General features: G+C 39.3%; 1 protein-coding gene across 20 annotated transcripts in view; it reads left to right on the plus strand.

Annotated features, from left to right (window-relative positions):
- MAK10 (MAK10 homolog) overlaps window positions 1-17,692 on the plus strand; it is a 59,477-nt gene that overhangs the window by 34,455 nt on the left and 7,330 nt on the right. For 15 of the 20 annotated variants that reach the window (XM_006856482.4, XM_020674933.2, XM_088855663.1 and 12 more), the window contains 4 exons: window positions 9,211-9,477; window positions 9,559-9,702; window positions 14,208-14,339; window positions 14,488-14,586. In XM_006856482.4, the coding sequence (XP_006856544.3) occupies window positions 9,211-9,477; window positions 9,559-9,702; window positions 14,208-14,339; window positions 14,488-14,586 (642 nt within the window). Of the gene's footprint in view, window positions 1-9,210; window positions 9,478-9,558; window positions 9,703-14,202; window positions 14,340-14,487; window positions 14,587-17,692 lie in introns of all 20 variants that reach the window. The other 5 variants (XR_016047455.1, XR_016047456.1, XR_016047457.1 and 2 more) reach the window with 1 other exon arrangement.

Genomic DNA, 17,692 nt, shown 5'->3' on the forward strand with positions numbered 1-17,692 from the left:
AGTGTTAGGTCGATCTTCTTTCATTAGCCCCTGTTGCTAGCTCGACATCAAGCCATGTAAGATCCTCACCCTCAAACATACGCTCTTGTCTTGGATCCATGGTCTACTCACTTATGGAATCACCATCAGCTTCATATAATTGACTACGGTTGAGCTTCGTGCGATTTTCATACCTCTCCCTAAGCCGCTCGTTATACCGCACATAAACCAAATCATTCAACTTTTTCTGCTCCAACCTATTTCTTTGTTTTGTATGGAGTTGTGGTAGAAATTTGAAATCAGATAAATTAGAATTTAGATTAGAAAATTGAAATTCCAGAAATAAGGATTAAGGAATAAGGAGTAAAGGACTTACATGCTCAAATGCACTCCAATTGCGCTCACAACCAGATGAGCTACATGTGAGATTCAACACTCGAATAGCGAGACGTAGATTTGGTGTCTCGCTTCCATATAATGCCCACCATGCAGCTGTATAATATTTTATAATTTAGAATATAGTTAAAAATTAAGGGTATAAAATAAGCAATGGAACTATACATAAAGTAAGAGACAAGTAAGATTATTTTTGGGCTTTTAGCCTTTACCTAGATTTGTAGTGTCCCTATTTCAAGTGGCAATATCTCTCCCAAAGTTTTCCAAGGCTAACTTGAACTTAATCAATTCATGACTCTGGATCTCATCCTGGATATCTTTGTCTGGCACCAACCTCTCCAGCACATCTAAGAACCCACCATTTATTACACGATCTAACTCAATGGATGGGTGCTTGTAGTGAAGAGATGGGTTTAGAAAATAACCAGCTGAATGGAGGTGCCTTGAAGCCGGGTATCCCATCTCCTATCAATAATTTCAAGTACAGCCTTGTGCATATTTTCATCATCCTTTAAAACATCTTTTATTTTAGTTCTTTCCCTAGTCATTGCCTCATGTATGTAGCCCATGACGGGCTTCGCATCACTATCAACCAGTCGAAGCACTCTCACTAAAGGGCAAGCCACCTTCAATGCAATAATTATTTGACTCCAAAAAGATGTATTCAGAATAATCTTTTCAGCCTTTCTCCCATCCTTATGCTTTGACCATTTGCTTTGACTCCATTGCACTGAAGCAAACATGGTCCTCAAGGCACTTTTTTGCTTGGCTAGGCTTCGAAGAGTGAGAAATGACGTGTCAAATCTAGTGATACCCGGTCTCACTAATTCTCTCTTCTTTGTAAAAGACTTCATCATGCTTAGGACTATGGTGTAATTGTAAATAAATCTAACAACAAACATAGTTCTTGAAATCACCTTACTAAATAAAGATGGTGTACCCATTTTCTTAAGCATAAGATTAACACAGTGAGCTGCACAAGGAGTCCAAAACATATGCTTCCTTTCAAAGTCAAGAAATGCCTAGCTGCAGCATAGTTGGCACCATTGTCAATGATAAATTGTACTGCATTTTTCTCCCCAACAAAATTGACAATCTCATCCATCTAGCCATATAAGTGTGTACCATCATGTGACTTGTCTGATGCATCAATAGACTTAACACAAAAAGTACTTGTTGGGCAGTTAATCAAAAAATTAATGAATGCCCTTGATTTCTCATCGGACCAACCATCACACATAATAGTGGCCCCATATTTCTTGCACCCTTCTTTCTGAGAAATCAAAATTTTATTCACATCAAATACAACATCCTTCAACAAGGGCTCCCTAACCTCATGTAGATAAGGAGGAATAAGTCCTGAGCCATATTGCCCAATTGCCTGGACCATACACGTAAAACTATCCAGATTTATAGTATTAAAAGGAATGCCAGCCATGTAAATCCACTTTGCAATCCACTTACATACTAACTTCCTTTGTTCTTTCTTATATTTATTGTCAATTATGGTTTGTTTTGTTTTTTTCTTTATCTCCTGAACCACAATTTAGGGGCTACGGGTGAAAAAAGAATCCATTGGCCTTTTAGAGAGAGGTGTTCTTCTCTCAGCACTACCACCAATATTTATAACCCTCTCTGTTGAGGTTGGAGTATGAGTACCCCTTTGCCTAATAGCAACTTCAGACATATCATCATTATCATCATCATTATCATCATCAAATAATTGCATATCATCAAGTAATTCCTTTCTTTTCTTTTCTTTTTTCTCTTTATCATTTTTCAATCTATCCAAATATTCTCTAATCTCCTTTTTTATATCATTTGTAGCTTGTGGGCATGCTCTTACATTCCCAGAAATTCCGGCTAAATGCTCTTTTGTCAAAAAATACTACCCATATAAGTATTTCCACAGAGCAAGCATATCACACAATTTCTATCTTGCGGATTTTTTAGTTTAGCATATTTTCAAGCCGGATCCTTGTTATTAGAAGATTGAGAAGAAGACATTGCCCCAAAAATAAGTATAACAGTATTATTGTACAAGAAGGAATAAAAAGTTACCGACTCTGTGAAGTAGTGCTCGATTTCTTCACGGCCTCTGAAATCCCCATTTTCTTATCATAAATTGACCTTAACATCCTCAAATCAACAATCAAAGGCATCAAATGAACATCCAAGTATTTAAACAACCGCCAAATCAAAGATTTGGATGAAAAAAAAATTTTTGCCAAATTTTTTTTTTCGCTCGATTTGATGCAAAAAAAGCCACAAAAGTGGCTGGAAATCTTCGTTTAGGGGGCATAATAACCCCCCAAACAGTTTCCCTAAACTTTGGAACTACAAAAAGACCATTTTGCCCCTCCCCAAGGGGCAAAGTCAAAAAAACTTTTCGCGGAAATAGATGCGGCGCGATGCGATCCGATGCGGCCGCATTTTAAAACACTGGCTGGAAACCCAAAAGATAATAGCTAGGTTACAAGAGGATTGAGAAATATTAGAAATGCTATGGTCGATGCCTCTAAAGACCTTGGAGTTCCTCTCGCTCTAGATAGACCAGAGGTTAGCCATGACCGAAGCTATCCAAAGGAAGATGTTGACAATGGGATATGAGGGAGAGAAAAATGTTGACGTTCTCTACCATAGAATTCGGCTATTGGGGTCAAACCGCGGCTCCTGTGAGGAAGGCAGTGCAAAGGAGACCCGAGGGCTTTTAAGGGGAGGCAAGGGCCGATGAAGGGGGGAAAACGAAAGGGAAGGGTTGGGAAATGGATGGGTGGGTAAGCAAAACTGCATATATATATATATATAGGGATTGTATACAATGAGACCATTTACCTTTAGCACCGGGAGGTCACAATTACTTACAACCATCCAATGTGAAATTTGATAGCTTCGGTGTGTGACAAAGTTCGAAAAAATTTCTTTTGAACTTTTAGCTTGGTCAATGAAATAAATGCAGCCACCCAATTTGACATCCAATAGTCAAGATTAATTGTGGCCACCTTGTACAAAAGGTAAATGGTCTCATCATATACTTTCCCATATATATATATATATATATATATATATATATATATATATATATATATATATATAGAAGCCACTACGCAATGCCTATGAGCGAAAATGAACAATGTTTTCGCTCATAGGCTTGGCGCCGTCCGATTTTTTTGGACACCATGGATTAAAAGGCCACAATAGACCTACTATGTCCGTTGCGGTACCGCAACAGACATAGCATGTCCGTGGCGGTATTTTTTTTCATGCAAAAAAGCACGGGAAATTGCGACGGCTCCCACAGATCCATGGCGGTTTTTAAGCCAAAACAACAACGGACATAGCATGTTCATGGTGAAACACTATTCAATTTCACCAATAGGTGTTTTTAAAAGTTTTCCTATATATATATATATATATAATTATTTTTTTTTATTATTTATTATTTTTATTTTATTTTTTTAAGTTCTTACCTTTTAAGGGTGTTTACAATTTTAGAATTTTTAGTCCCTTAAAACAATTTCAAAACTGAACCAAAAAGCATCTCTCATTTTTTTTTTCTTTTTTTTTGCATTTTCGGTTCTTACTTTTAAGGGCTCTTACAAGTATACAATTTGAATCTTATAAAAGACCTTAAAAGTTGAATTTGAAAGCCTAAAACAGAAAAAGAAATACTCAAACAAAATCTTTTTGACATTTTCTGTTTTCATTTTTCAAAGGGTTTTTGCAAATTATAGTTTATAAAAGATCCTATTTTAAACAATGAAAATGCAACATAAAAGAAAAGATCAATAAGAATTTCATTCTTTTTTTTGCATTTTCTGTTTTCATTTTCGGCTACGGTTTTTCAAGGGCTTTTGCAAATTGTAGAAGCCCTTCAAACAAACCAAAAGGATTAACCTAAAGTGAAGAGCCTACTTATAAAAAATTTGAAAAGACCCTCAATGCATTTTCTAAATCCAAAACAAGAACTTACTTGGAGGTTGAGTTATTTGGCTTTTGGCTGGATATTGATAGGAAAATGGCCAGATATCTCGCTGGCAATCCCCAAAATTTTGGGGGGGAGAGAGAATTGTGAAAGCCCTTCTCTCTCTAAAGTTGGGTTGTGCTTGTATATGATTTAAAACCCTGGAGTTTTTAATTTCCATAAGTACCCCTTTGTAAATTTGTAAGGATGAAGCCCTCCGCCGCTTTTAAATATTTTGTGCAATTTTAATAAAGTAAAAACTAAAAGTGATAAGGTCAAAAGTGATGTTAACGTGGACCTGCTGGTTCAGCCATGGACCGGTGGATCGGCTGGCCCATAGGGGCATGACTGGTTTCTTGTTCCACCCTGTTTAGGACCCCTGACCGAACCGGAAAGCGTATTGGTTTTCCGTTTTCCAGTGTGAACCAGCAGGTCTAGTCCGTTTCTAACAACCCTGGTTCTAAGTAAGATGGGAACCAATGTTTGAAAAAGTGATCTCCTAAAGGACCTTAATATATCTTCCACTTTTAATGTGGCAGATCTTCTTGAGTATCATGACCAAGGTAGTCAAGTAAGGAATGATGATTGGCAACAGAAATTTCCATTAGTGCCTGAGGATAAAGTGTAGCAAATCCTTGATGGTGTTGTCATCAAGAATTATAGAGGTGAATATTGGAAGTTCTATGTTCAATGGATGGGAAAACATCAGTTAGAGAGTATGTTGACTTCATAATTTAACTTGAGGGCAATAGATAAGAAGATTCTTGTGATGCTGTAAATTCACTGAGTTGACTTCTTGCAGGGAGAGATTGACACAGTCAAGGAGTAACTACCCCTTGAATTTGATTGATTGGTTTTAAACGGTGCTTCATTAGTTAGTCGTTAAGGGGTAAAGTCATCCTTTACTTAGTGTATCTTTTATTTTCTATTTGGAGAGCATGTAGGTTCCATGAACTTCCTTTCATGAATCACTTTGCCTGCAAGTAGTATGAGCTTACTAGTACATATATAATATATCCTATAAGACTGCATTTGTTAAGACTTAGGAGTTTGTGTAGCTGTCCTTGAATCTATATTGTGTAGATTCAATTTTTGGTTAAATCTTCCCCTTCACATGCATAGGTGAGGAATGCCTGTGGAAGGAGGAGCAGAGGTGGTGAATGCCTCGCAAATTCAAGGTTCCTGTTGAACCTTTTATTTAACGATACATATTTCACCCTTCGTCATTTGTAAGATATGTTGAAAAGATACTATATTTTAATTCACAGAAAGCTATTGTAAATAATGTAATAACAAATAACTTAGGGAAATCTTCATACTACCCCCCTCCCCAAGAATTGGATTTCACCGGAAGCCCCATGATTTTCATTCTTTCAAGCGGTTACATTTCACAGATTTCCTTCTGTACACCCCATTCATATGTCTTATTTTTTTTTTTTATTTTACAAAAAAATACACCCTTATGGACTTTTTATTTCCATTCAAATGAAACCCCTTACTTCATCAAGTCTCCTTTATTCTCTCTTGCAGTCTCTTTCTCTAAAATCCTCAACATCTCTTTCTTCTCCCTCTTATTCTCTTACTCTCGGTGTCTCTCTAACACCCTTCCCTCCTCTTTCTCTCTCAAAACTGTCCAAACTCCATAATTTTTTGGAGGCACCTGCCCTATCGGTGAAGTAGTTCCCACTCGTCTGAATTTGACCCCACTTGATTAAAACACATTGGATCTTTAGCATTTTTTATTGGGTTATTGAAAAAAATCAATTACAGGGGATTATAAGAATCTACCTTGCCAAATAAAAAGCTATGGAAGGTATTTGAGTCGAGATCCACGAACTTCGAGGAGAGATTAGTGAAATAAATTATGGTGAAATAAATCAACGGTTGTGACAATTGGAAAAATACCAATCGTCAAGAAGAAGGTACCCTTGTAACTTAGTAGATATAACACGAAATCCTGACTTTCGAGATCAAATAAATGATATACTTGAATATATTGGATACTATAATAGGTAACATCAATGCCAAATATGTTGAGAACATAATACGATAGTCTATTATGTAATATGAAATACAACTATTTGAGCTTGAAAGCAAGATTTTGCTCGACATCCCAGAGTTTTTCGACAAGTTGCAGACTAAGTGTTTAATTAATCGGTTCATTGAAGAAGACAAAATATTCAAGCAAATTGTGGGACTTCATCACCAACTATTCAAATGGCCTATGAAGGATGTAATGAAAACAACAAGCTCGAGGTCAAGCTTCGCCCGTACAATTGGAATTGAGATTCATACCATTTTGGAATTGGGTTTTGAATCTAATTGGAATCGAGATTCACACCATTTTGGAATCAAATTTCAATCCACATGGAATCAAGATTCCTACCTCTATGGGATTGAGGTTCAACCCAGTTGAATTGAGATTCCTACATCTATGCGAACACACCCAACAACTTAGAACCGCAATGGAAATCAACAAGAAATGTGTTTCATAGGCCAAAAGGTTTGAGGTTCTAGAATAAACTTATGCAAGAATCCCTTAGTATTGGAATTTATGTATTGAGTATGCTTGCCCATGGTTCCCCTAGTCTTGGAATTGAGATCCTCAAATGTCCTAAAGAGTCCTAAAGACTAGAACAAGGGATCCCCGAGTATTCAAAACGATATATTGAGCTTTAATCAGAATATTGGAATCAAGGTTGAGTGGCCCTATAGATTTGAGGTTATTTTAGGCTCTGAAATGAGTAAAGAAAGAAGAAATACTTGATTTGTTAATAATGAAATTTATAAGAACAGAATATTTATTTTGAGTTAAGCAGATACTCATAGTCCTTTACGGATATCGTGATGGTGTTTACAAAACATACATGTGCACTTAATGACTTGAATCAATAAAGAACGTAGACCACTGTTGCTTTTTAATAGTCATTTGCTACTGACAAAATGAATGCACCTTCTACATTGAGATCAGGGTGTCTAGCTCGAGCTGTTTGATGCTTTGACGCTTAAAATCCCGTTGACATTGAGATTTATGGGCCTTTTGATTTCTAATTATGCAAGGAGGGTGAAGACATGAAGTTCTTAATTTTTAATGCTCTAAGGTCCAAGTTGTAGCTGGCTTTAACTTAGCTGCAAAAGACATTATGATACTTTGTTAAGAACTTATTACATTTGCATTTGAGTATTGATTCAATATTACCAAAGGGTTGACCATGTGTTGATCGGGTTGTTATTGGGTGCACCTATAAACCATTGGTTCCAATGTTTTCCAATCCGGGATCGGAATAACTCAGATCGGATTTCATAAATATTTGATGTGAGATTGTGTGTTCATTGAATCACGGTTTCGTGCACCTATGAACCGTAATATTTAATTCAATGGAATTTCGATTAAGACAAACAAAGTCGGATCGAGATTTTGTGAAGGTGGAAGCAAGTTTTCGTGTTGATCAAATCACAGGTTCTTACACCTATGAAATATGGTATTATGTTGTGGAACTTGGATTTCAAAAAAAATTGGAACGAAATTCAGTAAATGTTGGAATCGAGATATGAAATTGTGGAATCGAGGTTTAATAAAATGTGGAATTCAAGATTCCTAACTTCAATTAAATAGGTTCCATGAAGATTCCTTGACGGGAATTTGAAGTGGAATCATCACAGGGTGAGATATTTTGTTAACTACGGTTTTGAGTTGTTTGTGCAGTTTTTAGCTATGGAGAATTGAGGTGTAGAACTTGAAATTTATTTTTTAAAAGATGAAGGGTTAGGATCTAATATTGATTAGGATTCTTAAAGAACAAGTTAGGATTTAGGTTGGTTTCTTTTGTAACCCATGCAACTATTGGACCAGAAAAATGAAATAGAGAAGAGAAGAAGAATTTAGTTTGTCTTGTGAAAAGATCTTTTGGGTAGACTCCCTTGCAGGTCGTTAGAGAGGGTATATTTTCTCCATTTATTTTATCTTTTATTTTTCTAGGTTGTTTTATTTTCTTCTTGCGTTCTCCCTGCATCAGTTCGAATGGGCCCCATGTATGTCCTTCATTTCTACTCTCTTGCTTGCTCTCACCCACCCCTTATCATCTTTCCCTGTCTCACCACCATACCTTCCTTCCTACTCATTTCTTCTCTGCCTACCTTCTTGCTGTCCCTGTCTCCAAGCCCAATCTATAAGCATTTTGAGGATGCAAAGAGTAAGAAATGTTTTGCAATGATGTCGAAAGAGTGGGGGGGAGAGAGAGAGAGTGAGAGAGAGAGAGAGCTCCTTTTAAGAAGGGAGAAGGAGTAAGGAGAGAAGACGAGAGAGAAAAACTGAAAGGCTTGGAGACATACTCCCTGTGAGAGAATGAGACGGAGATTTCACGAGTTAGGGATTTGAATTTTAGTGGAAAACGGAAGTTTAGAGGGGTGAACTTCGATAAGAAAATATGCAATAAGCGGATAGGTGTACAAAAGGGGGCTTTATGAAATGCTAACTGAAATTTCCATGTGGTGCGAAGAGAAAGAAATCACAGGATTTGAAGTGGGCTAATATAATTTCCCAAGAATTTGTGCTCAGCCACATGTTGCATATCCAGTTGTGCAGTTTTTTGGTTTTGCAAATTTTTTCTTGCTTTCTTTGGTAATGTTTTCCTAATATTCATATATACTTTCAATTGACTGGTGCTTGGTTTCAGTAGCATCCTACCTCTGTCATCTGTAGACTGACATTCTCATACTGTCGTTGTCATATATGTGTTTGTTAGTGCATGTTGAGGACCTTGATCAAACTGTGCTTACCTCTGTAAACTGGAAGTGACAGCTGTAAAATGTTGTTCCTGTGCTTGTTTCATTTTTTTGAAAATCTCATTATTGTTTACTCCTATTTTCAGTACTACTACCATGTCCTCATGTGCATGAGGAAAGCTCAAGGACGAGGTTTGGAGCTAGCTAGAAAGCACATAGCCTCATGCTTAGCTGAGCTAGCAAGTATCTATGGATCATCTGAATTCCTAATGGCAAATGCCCATGGAATTCGTCAAGCTGTTATTGAAGATAGAACAACTGCTTCTGGATGCCAACCCATTGGTTTTCATACTGGTTTAGATAATGTAGCTCCAACGCCTCCACGTGCTATCAAAATTATTAGCTGGAAAAAGGTGAACACCTTGTCACTAACTTCATAATTTATACCAAGTGCCTTAATTAAAATCCAAGATTTACATTCATGTTACCACCAGGCTCTCGAATACTTTGAGAAGCTTCTTCAAGATTTAGATATCATATGTTCATTCCGGCTAGATCCATTGTTAGAGGATGTTCTGCAGTTTGTGGTTCAATTTCAGAAGTCTCAGCCTGATTTGGTTGCAAGAGCTCATCTACAGGTCCGTTCTCGTTATCTATGTCATCTTGTGAGGACATTACTCATGAGCAACAATGTAATGCACTTCTAGTTGATGTGACTTTTTTATAATTTTTTATGCACATTTGTGCTTAAATAGACGGTGATCATTACTCATTTTTTAGCTATGCTTCCACTTATCACCTATTACACTGTATTTAGAAGATGTTATGTTGCACCGTATAATATCTTGTATGGATACTAATGGTAACTTGGGCATTTGCCTTTCTATCATCCTTGAGCTTTCTGTAGCATTTTGACTCTCTGGCTTTTGGCGCATTATTGAACACTTTTCATTCTTTGAATCACAATGCTCACATAATGTTGGCACACCTTAATTACGGACTTGTCTTTGCTCTGCTCTAGGCTTGGATTTGCTTATCCCTAAAATGGTGCATTCACTTTGGGTTTAGGCAAATGTCACTCAATTCAAGTTTGTACTTTCTTTCTTGCATGGGGTGTCAGTTCTTCGTAGATGCTTTGAGATGGTGATTCTTCCCCCCTGCTTCGTATGCTTCATTCTTATCAAGTCTCCCTCCACCCATTTCTTCTATTCCTGTTTCCACATTTTACTACTTTATTTCATGCAATTAATTACTTGGTGACCGAAGTGACTTCTCTCACTTTTCTCCAACAACAGCATGTGTCCTGTGATTAATCCTTTGAGGATCCCATCTTTCATGTTTATATACAAGAATCTTAGTTGGGTGAACTATCTTCACCGTGGTTTTGAGACCATATCAAGCCTTTGAGACTCAGGTCAAGAGGAATCTTGTATCTGAGTTACAGTTGAAACTCAAACAGAGAATTGACAGATGGAGAATGTTATGTATTACATGATAGCATCGAGGGACTTATTGTAGTCTGTGCGATTTCTTTAAATGAAAACGAAAATCTTTTTTTGAATCTGTTAACTTTGTATTAAGTAAAAGAGCTGTATGATATACAAAAAAGATTGTCCTCGAGGGACAGAAAAAGGCCTTAGGCCATGTCAAAAAATGCTATACAACCCAAAAAACATCAGTAAAGCAAGAGGGAACCGAAACAAAGTCTTCTATGTTAGCCAGCATCTGGGCCACCTTATTCGCCTCCTGCCAGGTATGAGTCCATAAGACTTGAATATGCCTGCAGACGTCAAAAATCTCGTCAAAAATAGGTATCAGCCTCCAAAGAGGGTTGGCCTCGTGTGAGGTCCAGGAGATGACATATTTAGACTCACCCTCTACAACCAACATTGTGCTCCAAGACGAATCAAAAGATTTGAGGCCTTCCAAAAGTGCTCGGGCTTCCGCCGTGGTGGAGTCCGCAAGACCGATGGGGGAGGCGTAGGATAAGAGAGTGACACTGTCATTGAAAAGAGTGGCTATGTGGAACTCAAGGTATTAAATACAAAAGCTTTCCTTTTTTTTATGGGTGCGGTTTGTATAGAGCTTAGGCTCTAAACAATCAAATCAGAGCCTACCTTCAAATGGTGTCGAGAAATGTGGTTTCAATACTGAAAATATTTGTGACAGCCTTAAAATATATGTTCATCTTTATTTATAAAGTTTAAAGCTTCAAAAATAATGTAGATCAATAGATCTATGAAAACTTGAAAACTTGAAAATTGACGGTCTATAAACGAGTTACAAAATACACTATTTCCAAAACTTGAAATCCATTTTTTTCTCATGTCCATGCATCTTGATGTCGAGATGATCAATTTGAGGATATTTGGGCATCAAAACAACCCCTTCTAGTGTAATTTTTTAGGTAGGCTCAAATTTGATTGTTTAGAGCCTCGACTCTATATAAACTTTTCCCTTTTTTTATTCAATATACCTGAATTTCATTTACATGGGCCACTATATGCTGCTGTAAATCAAAATTAATACTCTAGATACAATATAGGATCTTTACTTTCACTACCAAATCAAATAAAAAATCATTCAGGAGCAATAAACAATCTTCCACTATAGTTTTGAGTACAATATATGTTCCTGGAAATTCACAGAAGAATGTGAAATATTACTGATAAATAATTAAATCTACTGGGAAGACTTATTAGAAGTGCCTGGAGTTACCCTAATAGGTCTTGATCCACCCCACAGGCGATTCCCTGACCGATGACACATTTTTAGTCCTTTAGGTGTTGCTGGAAATTATGAGATGGGGATACTTATCAGATAATACCTTTTAATCTAGGGCTTTAGAGAGCTCAAAACTTTAACCATGGTTTGTAGAAACCCTATAGGAACAAATTAGGGCTGAATTTGTGAGTTGATCTCTCTCGAGACAGGGCATCTCCGTTCTTTCTTCAAAAATACAGTAAACCTTACTTAGGGTTTGAAAATGCCACCTTTCCTTTATTGTCACACATAAAAGAGGAGAGAGAGGGTGGCTTGACTCCCTAAGGCAAAGAGAGAGGAAAAATTAGGGCATGAGAGAAAGTATGGGAGAAAGAAATATGGCATGAGAGAGAGAGAGAATGAGGCTTATCACAATTTTATGGAAAGGTTCAAACAAGTTTAAATAGAAACAAATTTATTTCCTACTTGGAGTAGGATTTCACCTTGCTATGCTTTATCTTATCTTTTTTTTCAGCTTGATAATTAAAAAATCTATGGGGTGAGAGAGATTGAATCAGAGCCATCCATCCCACAAATCATCCATCATGATTTTGGGTGGCAATTAGGAACTTTATCCCCTTATAATTTGACTCAAGTCCAACTTCTATTTAGATTTAGAAATAATAACCACTTTAGTATTATCTAGATCTTCTAAAATATATAGGAAGTCAAAGATAATCTTTTTTTTTTCGAATTCCCACTTGAATAGGAATTAAAAAATTTTAATTTTTAAAAATTCCTAGTAATTAAATTATTAACTGAAAGTGATATACAAAACAAATAAGTGGGTTGTGCCACCCAACGGCCATTGTGTGGGCCCCACAAGGTCACATGCCCCCACATATGGGTGGCTCACACATGTGGGGGCTGGATCCTTGGTCCTCAAATGTACCTTTTCAAGTTCTGAAATTTTCAAAATTACCCTTTTAATGAATTTTACATCAGAAATAAAATCTTAAATTCTGGAAAAAAATGTAAAAATCATAAAAACATTTCTAATACCAAAATAAAATATTTTAGAAGGGTCAAAATTAGCGACAATAAGGGCACTCCACTTGACTCAAGCACTAGGATCCATTAAAACCCTTAACCCACAGTCTCAATGCTAGGGCTCATGATTGACTTGTCAAAGTTGGACAATAAACAATGGAACCATGATCCTGGAATCTGGATTTCACTATTTCAGCCCCCCACCCCTGTCATTTTAGCAAGTCTAGCATTTGTCACCTCAGTGCAAAAGGGACACTCTCTATGTACATGTACACATGTCCCTCTAAAAGGTTGCTTCCCAATGATACGGTTGTCATGTGTACATACCATTTGGAAGTTTGTTGAAGCTTTGGCCCTTGATATAGAGTTCTCTTGGCCTAGAAACATCATCCCTGGGCATCTTTCTGACCTCAACAAGGAATGACCCACTGTAAGCCCTTCTCAATAGTGCCACATGCCCAGGGGTGGGGGTTTTGGACATAACCAGGGCCATAAACTGTCCAACCCATTGTCAGTCAACACACACACTCCCACTAAAGTGCATATTACACTATAAATTATCATTTTTACAAGCACTCTATGCCTTTAAAGTCCACAAAACCCAACAGTCATGGTCCCTAAAACTAAAATCTAGTTTTTTTTTTTTTTGTTTTGTATCACCTTATCAGGATCTATAAAGTAGGTATTTGACTCCCTTACTTCAACCTCTGCAGTCGCACCCTGCCTTTCCCTAAATCCACAACAAAAGATAAATAAAACAAATTCTGATTTCCATGGCCTATTCCCTAAGTACAAAAACTTCAAGACTCAATTTTTCTTCAGGCAAAAGCATTTGAAGAGCACAATGGTAATTTCCCATTTCCCCTTTCTCATTTATTTTCTTTTATTTTTTCCGTCATTCATTAACTTTTTTGGGCATAAATCCTCTTTCTTCTTTATTTTCCATTATTCATTACTTTCCTTGGCTCTACTGTATTTCATCTCGTAGAATATTTCTATTGCCCAATGAAATCAGAGGCGTGCAGGGCATTACGTTGCTCTTTCGTAGCTGTAATGAGATTTTAGCAGACGCATTTTTAATATAACAACCAAGCTCAATTGAAATATACAATCACTGGAAATGAATAGAGCCTTTATTGATACCTTGGCTTCGTGAATTTTGTTCTCATAACTTTTACAATCCATGCTCTATTTTTCATTTCTAAACTCAAAAAACAGGATTATAGCTTAGTACCCTTCATCATAGTCATAACATAATCAGGGGTTTGCAGGCTATCATATTCTTGTAATCATTACCAGTTTAATGGATTCTAATATATTTTTGTTTTATCCACCATGCCGCACTTTCATCCTTATTCTTTTGTGGGAAATGTTGTGATTGTTAGAACAGCTACTTCTTGTTCAAGACGGAAAGCTTTATGGACGGGACCCTCTCTCAGATGTGATATCCAGAGCTGCTTTATCGCAAGTGATAAAGGATCAATCGTTTCAGAAAAATGAGTTTATTATACAGCTGGGACAGGTATCTGTTGTCTTCTTTCTGTTTTAGTGCTTTTTACTACATCATAACATCAATGTTGGGAGCCCCTCTCTTTTCTTTGTATATGATAATTGATATTGTTTGTTCTGGTTGGATCATTTAATTCTGTAAACGCTATTTTGTTGTGCAGTTGGTGATAAACTTGCTTAAGATTCTTTGCACGAATGCTGCATGGCAAAGGCGGAAGCTTGGGAAGATTTTGCAGGACTGGGGTGCTACTGCAGCCCAGGTTTGATCTGCATTTCTTGAATCCCATTTAGAATGTGTTGGATTTCATCCTTTTATTAGGGCTAACTCTTTAAATTTTCTCTGTTAATTGTTGGTATTAACTTATATTCCTAAGCATGCCTAGGACTATCGATCTGTATCTTGAATTTAAATTTGTCCAACAGAATAAAACTTATATTTTACTCATGTCGTGCATGTCCCTGCTTTTTGTAATCATTCCAATCATATTTGCTACTTGATCTCGTTAAAATTTGTACTGACATACCTTTGATTCTGGATTGAAGCTATTTTCACATCATTCTGCACCGGTTTTGTTATTTTCTGGTCATGGCCTACTCCCAAGGATGTGAACGCTTTTCTGGTTACTTCGCTAGAAGAGTCTGGTGAATGAAAGAGGACAGATCTTGCCCAGAAATATAGAAATTGTCATGGCCAAAACAAAATATTCTATTATTTTCATGGGTAGATTATAATTAAACCAATATGAAACTAAAAATGTTATTATCCAATATTTTGAATTAATCGTAATCATGAACATCTATGTTCACAATTGAAGGTTGTATTTTTCTCTTTCAAGCACCTTAGTCCTATGATATGGACCTTTCTGTTGAAAGGCATAATGAAATAGGTTCATATTTGATCCCTCAAGTTACCATGTTATCTAGTGATTCAGATCTCTTATCATCAGCCATAGGTTGCTGATTGAAACCACACTTATTTAAACAAGAAGGAAAGAAATGGAAACCTCTTATCATCAGACCATAGGTTGCTGATTGAAACCTCAAACCTTTTGCCCTGTGGCTCCATCTGGGGCTCATCCTTATCCTCCTCCTCCCAAGCTCCCACCCCTCTATGAGAACCACACCCACCTCCTGCGACCCCAGCCCCCCACTTTGTTTTCCTATAATGCTGGTCCTTCCAAGGTCAATCCTCCGAACCCTCCACTAACCCATGAATCGCTTCCATCTTCTGCCTGTAACCCACTCCTACTGACCTCTCTCTTCAGGTGCCCACTTACCCCACAACCGTCAGCCATTCTCTCATGCTCGGGCGGTCCCCCGCCTCTGTTCCCTTTTCTCCTCTTCACAGCCACGTCGATGAAGGGGTCATTCATCTTAGTGACCCCCAATCCTCTGCCCTTGAATCATCGCTGCAAAACTCCTTGGTTGGAAGATTCAACCCCCGGAGGCACGACCTTAGAGGCATTAAAAAATGGAGCCAAAACCTCTGGTCGGAGCCTCAACTCATCTGCCGCTCCCTTTCTAATGGTGCCATCCTCTTCTCCTTTCCTTGCCTCGATTCTGCCCTTAGAGCTCTCCAATGGGCCAACCCCACCTTCAAAGGTGTCGTTCTCTCTCTCTCTCTAGATGGCGTGGAGACCTAGGGGCTTTTGTCAAACAAAAATTGTGGCTGAGGGAATTCGACATCCCCCTCCATTGTTGGCAAATGAAAACTTTCCGGCAGATAGGCGAGGCTTGTGGGACACTCATCTCTGTCTATTGGAAAAGCTTGGAGCACCTCCCTTTGGGTACCAGCCAACTCCTCATCAAAACAGTGGACCCAAACCGTATTCTCTCCTCTATCTGGCTGGAGTTTACCGGCTTCTACTACCGGGTGACTTCGGCATGGATTTTGGACCCTTACCCTGCTGGAAATTGCAGTCAACGACTCTCGCAGGGACCTTCTGGCTTTCCCAGAACGGCTGGACTGTGGTCTCTCACAAACGCTGTCCCTAGGCTAATCGTGGGCATAGATTTCCCCATCTCAACAGTCATGCCCTCCCTTGAGCCCTGCACAGCCCCCCCACCGAAGTTGCTCGCCCTCCATGCACATGATGCCTTTGCACTTCACGAAGTCGGGTCCCTCCTCTTCCCCTTGCATGCCATCTACAGCGTTCCCTTCTGTCCTTCACATGGAGACATTGACGGCTTCCTACCACATGACGCCATCTGTTGATGGCCTATCACTGGCTTCCTCCAACATGCCGGCTGCACCCCCTCTTTTTTCAAATTGTCCGCCGACTGCTGGTCAGTCACCCCCTCATCAATGGCCACCTGCACTTAGCAGACATGTGGCCTCCAACTCTTCGTACCTGGCGAAATTCCCACCCATCCAGCCATCCAACGCTAATCGCACCTCTCTACCATCATTCAGAAAACAGCTGGCACCACCCCATACAGGCTGCTCGCGCCCTCCGAGGCCACTTTATTGACACCCTTCCCCATTCCTTGTCTTTCTCATCCTTGACACCCTTCTCCCCCTCCACTCTACCTTCCCCTCCTATCATACCTTAAGCAGAAAGCCCCTTCTCTTCGATTCCAGCTGCCACCTCTGTTCCGGTTGAGGGCTGCATTAATACGCAGACCCCCTGTCGAAGGTCTCGCCTATGCTTCCCCTTTGCCTCCCGCCACCCCTCCCTTTGCAAAGCTTCAGCTCTCTAGTGATTCGCCTGGCCACACTGCCCTCTAACCTCATCACCTTCTCCCCGGAGACCACATCTCCTAGAAGCGAACCCATGCCCTTCTCTGACAGGTCTCTCATGGACTCACCTGCGACTCTTGCACTTTCCTCCTCCCCAACTACCTTGGCACCCTTCTCGGTTTCTCTTTCCCCCTCTCTTCCTTTTACCCTCATGCAATAGCCTCATCCTGTCCCCCAGCGCCCCCCCCCCCCCACCCCCGACCAGAATTTCTTACACACTTATGCTACCCTCCCCTGCAGCTGCCCAATCCTCCCACCACTTTTGGTTATCTCCGCCCCTTCCCCCCCCCCCCCCTGCCCCGCCCCTCACCCCACCCCGTACGTCCCCACCCTTCCCCCTCCACCCCCTCTAGACCCCACTCTCTCCCCACATTCATTACCACACCCTACTTATCTTGCACGTTTGCCCCTTCCAACCCCTACCACTCCCCCCTCCCCCCTCCCTCATCTCCGCCGGCAAGTACCCCTCACCCTACCCGGCTCCTGATGCCCCCCTTCACCCTACCTGGCTCCTAATGCCCCCTGCAAGCACGCTGCCCATCCCCTCATACTCTGCTTATGCATCGTCCAGTTTTGTCAACAAGGTGGACGAGGCCCAAGGCAACATCCTACAGGTCTTGGAAGTC

The sequence above is a fragment of the Amborella trichopoda genome, chromosome 13 (genome assembly GCF_054954075.1).
Source record: "Amborella trichopoda isolate Santa Cruz 75 chromosome 13, AtrichopodaSantaCruz75HAP2 v2.0, whole genome shotgun sequence".
NCBI lineage: Eukaryota > Viridiplantae > Streptophyta > Magnoliopsida > Amborellales > Amborellaceae > Amborella > Amborella trichopoda.